The following is a 14,349-nucleotide window of genomic DNA, read 5'->3' as shown; positions in this document are numbered from 1 at the left end:
TAATATTTATATAGGCTATTATTTAATGAGATGTATAAATATTTATAATACAGAGCAGTCTTTTGATCATAAATAGGGACTAAAAATTGGGCCATCCCATGCTGGGGACTGGGACAGGAGGCTGTTTGGGCCCCTCAAGACGTCTCCCAGGCAGAGAAGTTAGGTGTGTCTCAGGACTTGTGTGCAGCACAGCTTGAATTTCTCCCGAATAATTTTCTTTCTTTTGGCCATCTTTAGTCCATGGCCTTATCTCTCTTAGCCTGGCCACCCTTCACATATCCCTAACAGATGTTTTCTTTTCTGAGTCTTCAACCTGCCTACAAAATTAAATGAAACCAAAGTTCCAACTCTTCACCATTCATAAAGCAGGCTTTGGAATCACCCTGACTTAGCCTCAGTCTGAATCCTTCTGCTTCTGTGCTAGGAGACCTTTACCAGCTTTGTCTCTGAGAATTTCAGTTTCCTTAACTGAGAAGAAGTCAGGCCCCTGCTGCTTCCCTCACAGGGAAATCCTAAAGTCATGTGGACCATGTGAGAACAGACAGAGCACAGCAACTACTACTTCTTTTTTGTTTTGTTTTATAGATTTATATATATTTGAAAGGCAGAGTTAGAGAGAGAGAGACAGAGACAGAGAAAGAGAGAGATCTTCCACGTGCTGGTTCACTCCCAAAATGGCTGCAACGGTCAGAACTGGGCTGGTCCAAAGCCAGGAGCCAGGAACTTCTGGGTATCCCATGCAGGTGCAGGGGCCCAAGTTTTTGAGCCATCTTCCGCTGCTTTCCCAGGCACATTAGCAGGGAACTGGATCAGAAGAGTAGCTGGGACTCAAACTGATGCCCTAACCTTGCAGTTGGAGTTTGGAGCTCAGATCTTGGTGCTGTTGTTTACTGTTTGTGCAATTTTTAGCAGATTATCTCCATCCCACTGAGGTATAAAGCAGTGATGGGCTTAAGAGCCTGATTGGGTTTCCAAGGATGAGATTAACACATGTGTGGAAATGATTGATGCAATGAGGATCCAAATCCTCTTTACAAAAGAAAAAAAAAAACCAGGAAAGGGAATAATGTTTCCATATTGTAGTTTCTTTATTTTTTGAGACTTGGAAGTACTGGTTGAATAAGGTTTGGAGTTCAGGACAAAGCAGATAGCGTTTATGGCCCAGGAACAAAGGGCAGAGGGGAGAGCAAGGGAGCAGCGTTGCAGAAAATCCTCTGTGGAGTGTTCATAACTCACAGGTTGAGTTTCAGGGAGGCTGCCCAAGGGCATGAACTTCTCTGCTTTCAGATTCCAGGTGTGGAAATGATCACAAAGAGATCACTTAAAACTGTAACAAAGGGAAAAGAATGAACCTGAAATATTTGATTAGGTTCTCTTTCTTTGAAAAACATGAACTAGAAGGCAATGTATGAATGAGGCTGGAAGGGCATGACTCCCTTTTCCCTGTGGATTTGAGCCTTTTCCTGATGGATGCCTTGGTAATATGCTATAGAAATGACTGGATGGCTGGAGAGGCAGCCTGGTGTTATAGGGGGATCAGGCTATGAAGATGAACAGCCTGGGTTCTGAGTGAGCTAGTCTCACAGACACAGTAGGCAGGGATCCCTGGCAGAGTCCAGGCCTCTTGGGTAGTTAATACACCAAGGAGGATCAGGGCAGTAGAGCAGTCTGAGAAAGGTTGGGGACTTTGGGTCAAGAGGGAATGGTTTGCTGTCAGTGGTATTATTTACCAATTGTGTGACATACTGGAGCAAATTTTTTGGCTTGTCCAGGACTTAATATCCTCTTCAGGAAAATGGGAGTGATAACAGCTATTATCTTCCAGAAATGTTTGCAGGATTAAAAATGGCATTGAAGCAAGCTGCTTAGCTGAACATCAGATACATAATAAGCATGGTACCTTTTGTTATTTCCCCCGTAATGAGTTTGAAAGATAACTATTTGCTCACTGAGTCACGGGACTTGCTGAATTCCTGCCCTATATAGGCACTGGGCATACAGTTATGACACAGGCAGCATTAGATTGTCTGAGAGTAAAGTTGCACTCCACAGAGGAGGTGGACACTTTCCTGAAGAATGGAATCTTTCCTGGCCTCAGGAACCAAAAGTAAAGAAAGCCCAGAATGAGCTTTAGAGCAGAAATCTACTCTTTAGATTTTACTGGAAAGGAATCAGAACGTCTGGGTAGTAGGTGGTCAGATGATGTATTACTCCCTGCAGAGGAAGACAAGAGTCAAAAGTGAGGAACCTGAGCATGAACACCTGGCCAGCCCCACAGGGAGTATCTCTTGTCCCTGGGGCTGGCGGGGGTGGTTGCTGGCTGGCCAGGTCTGTGCAAGCAAGAATGTGCGTCTAGATTCTTCATATCCTCACTTCCCGTTAAGAGTTTAGGATACCCTGGAAAAGTTATAGCCAAGGGCGGAGAGCTGTTGTCTTGAAACTAGGATCAAGGTGGGAAGATAGAGAACCTCAAGGAAAGTAAGATGTGTGTGGTTGGTAGAGAGAAGGTGGAGCAGACACCTTGGTCACTCTTGCTCCTATTTGCAGATGAAGAGATTGAGGAAGCTCAGCCCAGCCATGGTCCCTATTTTGTTGCCCGGTGCCTGGCACAATCTGTATTTTTTTGAATCTTGGATGTCACTAACTGCAAAATATATCATTATTTCATGTACCACAAAAAAAGGAAATGCTACTGGTTAACTGTAAGATGCAGTTGCTTGTAAGATTAAGCCTGATTTTAGAGAAGCTAAATATGAAAAAGTATCCTAGGTTTAATAAATTGTGGTTGTAAGCATCCAGTGTTTGTTAATTGGATGAATGAGGTATTCAGAGATCAAAATAAGGCAAAACTCAAGTGCATATAAGTACAAACTTAGAAATGCAAACTATCAAAGCATGAACTTGTTTATCCTTGTTTTCTTTTGATTTGCTGAGTCAGTTGTTCATTCAGTAAACATTTATTGAAAACTGATTTTATGCCAGACACTGTGCCGAATGTTGGGGAGGCAAAAAACGTTACGTTTTTTGAGGTTCAGTTCATTAAGGGAGACAGACATAGAAACAAAAAAAAATTATCGCTCAGAGTGGCAAGTCTTAAAAAGAAGTACGAACATGGTACTGTGTGGCATATATGCAAGGGTTGGAGAGAGGCCAGGAAGTCTCCCTCAAAGAGGTGTTGACTGGGCTGGGTGTTTCCACGGAAGTCTGTGGTCACCAGGCAGATGAGAAGAGGCTGGAGTTAGGGAGGGAAGAGCCAGTGTTGGGAATGGCCTGTGACAGGGCAGGGACCGCACTATGAGGAGTCTGAGGATGTCTGGTGCCAGAGTGAGAACGGCTGTGTTCAACAGGGCCGATGGAAAGAAGTCCAGGGAGGGCCTGGGATGCTGTTTTTTAGGTCCCAGGTCTTTTCACAGCCTGCCAGTGGTGTTCAGGTATCCCAAGAAAGGGCCTGGCAGAGGGATCTATGGCTAAAGGGATGGAGGGTACAGCAAGGATAATCTTGCCTCCAAAAACAGAGCACTCTGTATCTGTTTTATTGAAATTTTCTTGATGCTATGGTTTGAAGGCAAGGTATTGCCATTGAATGGATACAGGAATTACTGTTTGGAAAACTTTGGTTACTGGTCAGCTTGAGCTCCTAAAGGGAAGTGAGCAAGGGAGAGATGAGGCTAGACACTGGTCAGGCCCTGAAAGTCGTTCTCAGAAGTTCACATGAAGGCAGCAAAGGTCATTACTGGAGTTTTCCTCCTTTTCATCTTCGCCTGCTGGTGAGCACAAAGCCAACTGGGGTAGGGGGTGGGGGGGACACAGTGGGGAAATCATGGTGGTTAAATCAGAAGCAATCACTTTTAATGACTTATTTTTTTAAACCAGGATAAATATCCAGGAAGCAGTAACTGAACATTTGCTGGCCCACTTTGCTTTAGGATCCCCAGTGTAGCTTGGCCAAGATGTTTTTTTTCTGAAGCTGAAGGGCACAGGGTGCTGCTCAGGCTGAAGTCCCATGCTGGGCACTCAGACTGGCTGGCACCCACCTGGGGAGTCGTTGCCTGATCACCAGCCCAGTTGTCTCGGGCAGTTCTTAGTCTCTGGAAGGCCAGTCTGGAAAATGCAAGCCTCTGAAATTTCTGTGTCATGTGGACTAATGTGACCAAGGGGAATTAGAGCAGTCAGGAGGCCAAGGGATTTGAGTTTTCTCTCTTCAGATTTCCTTATAAGTCGTGAGGGGTCTGTTAGGGAAACAAATTGTATAACAGATCCCTGGTTCTGTCTGCCTTGGGACTCCTTCCCAATTCCCAGTCGCTGTGTGATATAACTGCAATATATTTGCCCCTTCTCTAAACCTATCCTGCAAACTTTTAAAGGTAGAAAGGGAAGAACAGGACATTGGGAATTGCACAGATGTGAGTCTTTAGGTTCAGGCTGGTCTCATTTTGATCACTTGTAAAATATAGTTTTAAGTACACTGAGCTTCTAGAGTTATAGTGAGATGTCAAGGGAATGTATGCTGTTTTCACAGTGCTTTGGCACATAATAGGTGTTCAGTGAATACTAAATGGGTGAGTGGGAAGAAAAGTTTTCTTTATAGAACCATGACAACTTTGTTTTTTAAGCTTAATTTATTTTTTTTTAAAAGAAACATAAAATTGTACATATTCTTAAAGTACTACAGGATGATCAATACTTGTATACATTGTGTAATGAATGTTCAATCAGGATAAATATATCTAACTCTTAAAACATTTAACATTTCTCTATGGTGAAAGCATCCTATCAACTAGTTTTCTTTATAAGATTTTTAAAATATATTTGAAAGGCAGAGTTAGAGAGAGGGGGAGAGAGAGGCTTGGAAGAGACAGGGAGAGAGAGAGAGAGAGCGCGCACGAGCTTCCATCCATTGGTTCATTTCCCAAGTGGCTGCATTGGCTACGGCTGGGGCAGGCTGAAGCCAGGATCTTCCAGGTATCCCATGTGAATAGAAGGGCCCCAAATATTTGGACCATCCTCTGCTGCTTTCCCAGGCACATTAGCAGGGACCTAGGTTGAAAGTGGAGTGCCATGACTTGACCAGTTCTCATATGGGATGCTGACCTAGTAGGCATCAACTTAGCCCACTGAATCACAACACTAGCCCCACATCTAGTTTTTATTTTTAATTGAGAAATATACATTAGCATTATATGTAGTCATCTGCCTATACAGGAGAAACCCAGAACTTCTTACTCCTGTCTAACTATGACTTAGTACTGGTTAACCAATTTTCCCCATTCCTTCACTCTCCTTATCTTCCCCAGTCTTTGCTAACCACCATTATGTTTTTAACTTCTATGAGATCACCTTTTTTAAGACTCCAAGTATAAGTGAAATCATGTGATATTTGTCTTCCTGTGCTCAGCTTATTTCACTTAAGTGATGACCCCCAGTTTCAACCATGTTGCTGTGAATGACAAAATTTCATCCTTTTTTGTAACTGAGTAGCAAACTCATTGTATATTTGTATAACATTTTCTTTGTCCATTCATCAGTGGATGGACAGTTAGGTTTCCATTTCTTGGCTCTTGTGAATAGTGCTGCACTAAGCAGGAAATGCAGATGTCTCTTCAACCAACTGATTTAATTTCTCCTGGATATATATATTCTCCTGGTTGTTGGGTCATATGGTAGCTTCATTTTTAGGTGTTTGAGGAACCTCCATTCTGTTTTCCATAATGGCTGTAATAATTTACATTCTGATCAACAGTATGTGAGAGTTCTCTTTCCTCCACATCTTCCTGGCACTTACTATCTTTTATTTTATTTATTTAATTTTGTAGTATCCACTATAACTGGGTTGAATACTATATCATTGTGGTTTTGATTTGCATTTCTCTGGTGACTAGGGATAGTAAACATTTTTCATGTACCTGTTGTCCATTTGTATGTCTTCTTTTGACAAATGTCTATTTAAATGTGCCCATTTAAAAATTGGATTATTTGGGGGCCGGCGCCATGGCACATCTGCCTGTGGCGGTAGCATCCCATAAGGGCACCAGTTCTAGTCCTGGCTGCTTCAGTTCCAATATAGCTCTCTTCTGTGGCCTGGGAAAGCAGTGGAAGATGGCCCAAGTCCTTGGGCCCCTGCACCCACGTGGGACACCAGGAAAAAGCACCTGGCTCCTGGCTTTGGATCAGCGCAGCTCCAGCCATTGCAGCCATTTGGAGAATGAACCAATGGAAGGAAGACCTTTCTTTCTGTCTCTCTCCCTCACTGTCACTCTACCTCTCAAATAAATAAATAAAATCTTTAAAAAAATTGGATTATTTGAGGATTTATTTATTTAATTGAAAGGCAGAGTGACAGAGACAGAGAGATTTAGAGAGAGAGAGAATCTCCTGTGGGTTCACTCCACAAGTATCTGCAAAAGCCAGGATTTGGCCAACTAGGATGAGACCAGGAACTCCATCTAAGTCTTCCATGTGGGTCATTTGTGGTTACATACAAAATTTAGTAGTGTTTTTTCTATTTCTCTGAAAAATGTCATTGGTATTTTGATAGGGATTACATTGAATCTGTAAATCAGTTGGGGAAGTATGAATATTTTAATGATGTTCATTCTTCCAATCCATGCATATGGGATATCTTTCCATTTCTATGTGTTATCTCCATTTTATTTCATGAATGACTTACAGTTTACATTATAGAATTCTTTTTTCATTAATTTATTACTAAAAATTTTAGTTTATTTTTGTAGCTCTTGGAAATCAGATTGCTTTCTCGATTTTTTTTCTTATAATTTGCTATTGATGATAACAGTGCCACTAATTTTTGCACATTGACTTTGTACCCTGCACCTCTGCTGAATTTGTTTATTAGCTAGAATAGCTTTTTGGTGGAGTCTTTGGAGTTTTCTTTATATTAGTTCATGTCATTTTCAAACAGTGACAGTGTGCTTCCTCTTTTTTGATTTTGATGCTGTTTGTTTATTTCTCTTGCCTAATTGCTCTGAATAGGACTTCCAGTACTGTGCTGAATACAGGTGGTAAAAAGAGGCATCCTTGTCTTTTATCAAATTTTAGAAAATATTCAGCTTTCCCCCATTCAGTATGATGTTAATTATTGTCTTTCTTTATATTATCTTTATTATGTTGAGGTATATTCCTTCTATACCTAACTTGGTGATAGTTTTGTTTTTTTAATCATGAAGTGATGTTGAATTTTATCAGATTACTTTTCTGCATCTACTGAAATGATCATTTGACATTTGTTCTTCATTCTGTTGATGTGGTGTATCATGCTTATTGATTACTGTATGTTGACCCATCCATGCATCACTAGGATGAATCTTATTTGATCATGGTGAATAATCTTTTTAATATGCCATTGGATTCAGTTTTCCAGTATTTTTTGAGGACTTTTGCACCTATATTCACCATGGATATTGGCCTGTAGCATGTGTGTGTGTGTGTGTGTGTGTGTGTGTATGTCCCTCCATGTCCTTGTCTGGTTTTGATTCTGAGGTGGCCTAATTGAATGAATTTTGAATAATTTTCTTCTGTCATTTTGGAAAAATATATGAAGAACTGGTGTCAATTCTTTAAAAGTTTGGTAGAAATCAGCAGTAAAACCTTCTGGTCCTCAGCTTTTCTTTGATGAGAGGCTTGTAATTACTGGTTTAATGTGGCTAGTCATTATTCCTCTGTTCAGAAATCCTATTTCTTCATGATTCAATCATGATAAAGGACAAATGTCCAGGAATTTCTTCTCTTTTTCTAGATTCACAAATTTGTTATCATGTAATTATTAATACGGATCTCTAAAACTCCTCTGTATTTTGTAGTGTCATTTGTAGTGTATGCCTTTATAATTGTTTTTTGACAGGCAGAGTTAGACAGTGAGAGAGAGAAAGAGAGACAGAGAGAAAGGTCTTCCTTTTCTGTTGGTTCACCCCCAAAATGGCCGTAACGGCTGGCGCGCTGCGGCCGGCTCATTGTGCTGATCCGAAGCCAGGATCCAGGTGCTTCCTCCTGGTCTCCCATGCAGGTGCAGGGGCCCAGGCACTTGGGCCATCCTCCACTGCCTTCCCTGGCCACAGCAGAGTGCTGGACTGGAAGAGGAGCAACCGGGACAGAGTCTGGCACTCCAACCAGGTTAGAACCTGTGGTGCCGGCACTGCAGGTGGAGGATTAGCCAAGTGAGCTGTGGCACCAGCCTGCCTTTATAATTAATATTGAATATTCCCTTTTCTTAGTTTAGCTAAGGATTTATCAATATTTTTATCTTTTCAAAGACCAAACTGTTCATTTCACTGAGTTTTTAAATATTTTTGATACTCTGTATTGTTTATTTGTGTTCTGAGTTTTATTATTTCTTTATTAAATTTGTATTTGATTTGTTCTTTTTCTAGTTCATTGAGGTACAGCAATAAGTTGTTTATTTAAGGTCTTTTTTTAAAGATTTATTTATTTATTTGAAAGTCAGAGTTACACAGAAAAAGGAGGAGAGGCAGAGAGAGAGAGAGAGAGAGAGAGGTCTTCCATCTGCTGGTTCACTCCCCAATTGGCTGCAATCGCTGGAGCTGAACTGATCCAAAGCCAGAAGCCATGAGCTTCTTCTGGGTCTCCCATGTGGGTGCAGGGGCCCGAGGACTGAGGCATCTTCTACTGCTTTCCCAGGCTTCCATAAACTTCCTTCTCAGTGGTGTATTTACTGCTTTACCTGTATCCCATAAGTTTTAGTGTGTTGAGTTTCCATTTTCATTTATTTCAATAAATTTTGATATAATTTTATTTTTAACTTATTACTTGCTTTGTGGGTTATTCAGATATAAGTTTTTAATTTCCATATATTTAACTGTTTTATTTATTATTAATCTGTGTATTTATTTGGTTATATTTTTCTTGCTCTAGTTTTATTTTATTGTTATTATAATGTTCTTTTTATTCTAGTTTTTCATATTATTCTAGTTTAAAGATACTTTTTAAAAATTTTTTTATGATTTGTTTTGCGACCTACCATATCATCTATCCTGGAGAATGTTATGTATGCTGTTGAGAATACATATTCTATTGCTGTTGGATAGAATATTTTGTAGGTATCTGTTAGGTTCAGTTGATACAGGGTGCTATTTAACTCTTTAAATTCTTTACTTATTTTCTGTTTGGCTCATCTGTCCATTCCTGAACACAGGTTTGTAAATCCCTTAAAATTATTTTATTGGGGTGTGTCCTCCTTTTAGTTCTATTAATATTTGTTTTATGTATTTGTGTGCTTCTCTTTCACTAGCATTTCTTTCTTTAAGCTTGAAAATAAATCCCTTTAACTTTCTTCTAAGCCAAGTTTGGTGGTGACATATTATCTTTGCTTTTCCTTGTCTTGGATTGTCTTTATTTCTCCCTTGTAACTGAAACATGACTTTGCTGATTAATATATTCTTGACTGGCAGTTATTCTTTCGGTACTGTGAGAATCTCATTCTAGTCCCCCCCAGACTGTAAGGTTTCTGCTGAGAAATCTGCTGACAGGTGAATTAGGACCCTTTATCTGTTGTTTCTTTTCTCTTGTAGCTTTTGAGAATCCTCTCTTTATTTTTAAGCTTGAAAAGTTTGATTATATTATGTCCAGCGTAGACTTGTTGTATCAATGGTTGAATTTGATTGACAACCTTTCACCTTACTGATCGTGGAAAGTTGTGGCTTTCTCTAGGTTTGGGAAGCTTTTTGCTACTATCTCTTAGAATATGCTTTCTACCTCTTTGTCATTCTCAGGGCCTTCTTGAAACCTAAGTATAATTGCTTAGATATTTACTATTTTCATTCTGTCCCAAAGTTTATGTATGCTCTCTTCTTTTTCTTGATTCTTTTTTTCCCCAACTGTGTAATTTAAAATAGCCTGTCTTCAAGCTCACTAATTCTTCTATTTGATCTATTCTGATATTGATGGCTTCTATCATGATTTTAATTTCACTTACTATATTTTTCAGTTGAAAGATTTGTTGGAATATTTAAAAATCATCCCTCTGTCAAGTCTCACATGCCCGGCCTATGTGAGGCTACTGGTAATATATATCAATACAGGACCAGCATTGTGGCATAGTAGGTTAAGCCATTGCCTGCTATGCTGGCACCCCATATTGTCACTGGGTCCTGTCCTGGTGGCTCTACTTCTGATATAACTCCCTGCTAATGTGCCTGGGAAAGCAGCAGAAGGTGGCCGAAGTGCTTGGCTCCTGCACCCATGTGAGAGACCTGGAAGAAGCTTCTGGCTCCTGGAGTTGGCCTAGCCCAGCCCTGGTGGTTGAGACCATTTGGGGAGTGAACTAATGGATGAAAGACCTCTCATTTTCTTTCTCCTCCTCTCTCTGTAACTCTTCCTTTAAATGATATGATTAACTTTAAAAACAAAAAAGTTTTCAGTTTCTTGGGGATCAGCCCCTGGTCTGTATCTATGCTCATTCTGTTGGTGATATTATCAGGCTTTATGGTGAAAAAAAATTTACACTGCTACAAATAGAACTGCAGCTCTGGAATTGGTGTACATCCCACCAGGGTGCGTGTGTCTGCCTGATATGGGGCAGTAGGTATAGTCTCTGTCTATAGGCACTGCACTAGGGGTGGAGGCTGTTAGGATCTGATCCACTGTTGGGTTTTATCAGCTCTTCACTGAATCCCAAGACACTTTCCTGTGGTTCCTTGCTATCTGCCCATTTTGGGGGTATGGGTAATGAAGGCAGCTCCTTAGCTACCCAGGCTAGAAATAAGCTATATCACACCTGGGTGTCCTTATCTTCATGCACTATGAAGTCTCAGGAGTGCACACTAGGCCAGCTTGGCCCTGGCAGTGAAACACTGAAACAAGTTAATCTCAACACAGTTTGGGTCTGATGCAGGGACTAGTCTAGAGGTTCCATCTGTAGCATTGGCCTCAGGATAGAGGCTTTTGCAGTCTATCGGGTCCTGCATCCCATGACCAAGGCTTGGCTCTGAGGTCCAAGATAAGTTCCTAAGCTCCCTCTCTTGTGCTACTCCCCTGGAGCTTGTCTTGCTCCACTTTCTGCAGGTAGTTAGGAAGAGGTGGCAGAAGCAAGGTCACATGGCTGTAGAGGGACCCGATGGTCAGTCTAGGTATGAGTCTGGGGACAGGGACCATGGGGCTATGTTCAACCCTGAATTTTATCATGGTTGGCCTGGAATTGGGAGTCAAATCTTAAGACTTCACTCTATCTCCCTTTTCCACATGGGAGCTGAAGTGTCTCTCCACAATGTCCTAGTTGGAGCTGGAGTTGGGGGACTGATATGGGCAACTCTTTTCTTCACTGCCTTCTTCAATACAAGATTTCTTATTATTTTTCTAAAATGAGGTACTGTGGTCTCTCACTTGGTATCTGTAGCTCTTGCAAAGATGATTTGGTTTATGATTAACTCGTCAAATTAGTGTTTCTTGGGGCAATCATTGCTGTTGGTGTTTTACTCAACCACCATCCTGCTGCATTGGTCCTATGGCCACTGTCTTGCTGATTCCAGTTTACTGAGAATAAATTAATCTCTATTGCCTCTAGTTTCTAAGTTCTTCTGTCACCTTCTATTTGCCCTTACAGCACTCAGCACAACTTCATTTAAATAATTATGTAATTAAATACCTAATGTCCTTCCAAGAATGGAAACTTGATGTCTGAGGCCATGTCTGTGTTGTTCACCTACTACTGAGCTTAGTGTTGTTAGTACACTGACAGTACTGAAAATTTTTGTTGGATGAATAAATAATAAATGGCTATGAGCTAGAAAGCTGTATTATTTTATTTCTATTTCCAATGTGTTTTTTTTTTTACTGTCTTTGCAGACTCACTTGGTTTTCACGTGCTTTCGGCGTCTCTCACAATGTCTGGTGGAGAACAGGAACAAAGGAACTACTATTTGGGTGTGGACGTTGGAACAGGCAGTGTCCGCGCAGCTCTGGTAGACCAGTGTGGCGTTCTCTTGGCTTTTGCAGACCAGCCAATTATGAAGTGGGAGCCTCAATTCAACCACCATGAGCAGTCCTCCGAGGACATCTGGGCTGCATGCTGCATCGTCACAAAGGTATAGACAAAAGTGTGGTGATTTCTCCTTGTTCAAACTCCCGACCTGCGGAGTGTTTGTTGCATGTCTACATGGTGCCAGGGACTGTGCTGGGCTAACTTTATGTACAGAACAGTGCAAGCCATGGGCCTTGCTTTTCAGGAGCTCACTGGCCAGCAGCAGGAATGGACAGTTAAAATATGATGTGTTGAGTGCTGGGAGTGAAATATCTAAGAAAAGAGCTAACCGGAGGGGGTTCTTGGAAGAGAGCGTAAGGGATGCAGAAACTTAAGGTGTGACCAAATGTGGAAGAAATCACTGATTATCATGGCTGATTGCTGTGCCTTTATTATGTAGTAAGTGCTATGTAAGAAATATTAGCGGGCCGGCGCCGCGGCTCCCTAGGCTAATCCTCTGACTTGCGGCACTGGCACACCGGGTTCTAGTCCCGGTTGGGGCACCGGATTCTGTCCCGCTTGCCCCTCTTCCAGGCCAGCTCTCTGCTATGGCCCGGGAGTGCAGTGGAGGATGGCCCAAGTGCTTGGGCCCTGCACCCCATGGGAGACCAGGATAAGTACCTGGCTCCTGCCATTGGATCAGCGCGGTGTGCAGGCCGCAGCGCGGCGGCCATTGGAGGGTGAACCAACGGCAAAGGAAGACCTTTCTCTCTGTCTCTCTCACTGTCCACTCTGCCTGGCAAAAAAAATAAAAAAGAAAAAAAAATATTAGCATGCATTGTGTAGAGATGAATCTTCATAATGACCCCATTTTATTAAGAAGGGTGGCACAGAAAAGCTAGGTCATTTACCCAAGTTCATGCAGTTGGGAAGTAGCAGAGGCAGGAGTGGAGCTTAAGCAGTGTGACTCCAGAGCGGCATTTCTGTGACTCAGGGACCTCTCCTGCCTGCATTTCAGGCAGACGCAACAGCAGCCTATGCAAAGCACACAGAGTGAAAACGTGGTGTGTTCTAAGAAAGCAAGGAAGTCAGACAGACCAGAGCTCTTCTGTCTGCACCAGGCAGATGTTCATCTTGAGTGGCCTGGGAATGGATATGGCCCACTGGCTTGTGCAAGAAAGTGATGCTGGACACACTTGTTCATATTTGGAGTTTGAGCTGACTGTTGACTTTATATCCTGGTGATCGGGAAGGGCAGAGATCTCTTTGTCCTTTTTTTTTTCCCCCCAGAGGGAAAAAGAAAATCCTAGATTCCTCATTTTCCCTGTTCCTAGTTTAGTTCTTTAAATATTTATGAGGTGCTTGGTAATTTGCAGATGGACAATTCACCATGCTGTCTTTATTGATCAGTCTGTTTAAACTTTAATGAGTTCTGAGCTGCTGTTAGTGCCCCTGGAGAAGAAGGTCGAGAAAGGAGTTGGGGGTGGGCAGCACCAGTGCATTATGCAGAAATAAAAGGAATCAAAGAGGCGCATGTCGTCTCTTCTGCCTGTTTAATTTTCCTCTTCTCTCTCTGCTTTTCAGCCCCCACCTTGGTGAGAATCTTCTACTCTTTGCCCTTGGGTCTCCTTTGTTCTTCTAACATATAGCCTTTCTTGCCATTAAGGAAATTGTCAAGAAGAAAATATAATCCCCTGATGAAAAGCTACTTTAAAGGAGGTCTACTCTAAGTACAGCTTGGTTTAATGGTAGATTTTTAATCATCTCCCAGTGGCGGCCAACGTATCATCTGTTTGAGCTCTGTTAGCCGCATAAGTGCTGTGGGCATTCGTCCTTAACGATGCTATTTCACTACAGCAAGCCTGAATAAAGCTCCTGGGTCTGAGGCCATTGCCCTCACGTGGATATGGATACGTGGCCGTGTGCCAGAAGCTGTAGGGTAGGCATGGCCCATCTACTGGGAACATCATTGCTGGTTTGAGGCTTAAAGAAGAAAGCCTTTAAAATATGGGTGTGAGAAAGGTAGCCGTCCATATAGAGCTTACATACAGAGCACTCCATATAGAACCAAACTGCTAGGAGTGATATCCCAATTCTGACATCTTGGAAGCTTCTGATCTTCCCTAAGTTACTTCCTGTTTCTTGCCTCAGTTTCCTCATCTATAAAATGGGAAAGATGAGAGAACCTCCCTCTGTAGGGTTGTTGTGAAGATTAAATGAGTTAACTGTATAAAGTGAACTTCTATTAAGAAGCAGGAGAATATAAGCTGGAGGAATTGTTTAGCCAGCAGGCGTTTGTTGAGTGGCATTCTTGGATTTCATCTGCAAGCATTCAGTGAGCAGCTGCTATGTGCTTTGTGCTCCTTGCTGAGCACTGGCGTGTATCTAGGAGAGGTACACAGCGAGTTCTGTTAGACACC

The 14,349-nt window shown here is 41.8% G+C and overlaps 1 protein-coding gene across 21 annotated transcripts in view; it reads left to right on the top strand.

The window, feature by feature from the left end:
* FGGY (FGGY carbohydrate kinase domain containing) overlaps positions 1-14,349 on the top strand; it is a 532,663-nt gene that overhangs the window by 23,989 nt on the left and 494,325 nt on the right. For all 21 annotated transcript variants that reach the window (XR_011390684.1, XR_011390683.1, XM_070078420.1 and 18 more), the window contains exon 2: positions 11,815-12,053. Coding sequence is in view for 19 of the 21 variants with exons in the window: in XM_070078420.1 (XP_069934521.1) it covers positions 11,853-12,053 (201 nt within the window). In the remaining 2 variants the exon portion in view is untranslated. The remainder of the gene's footprint in view (positions 1-11,814; positions 12,054-14,349) is intronic.

Source organism: Oryctolagus cuniculus, chromosome 7 (assembly GCF_964237555.1).
Source record: "Oryctolagus cuniculus chromosome 7, mOryCun1.1, whole genome shotgun sequence".
Lineage (NCBI taxonomy): Eukaryota > Metazoa > Chordata > Mammalia > Lagomorpha > Leporidae > Oryctolagus > Oryctolagus cuniculus.
Note: the sequence above shows the minus strand (reverse complement) of the source record. Positions and strands in the feature narration are given on the sequence as shown.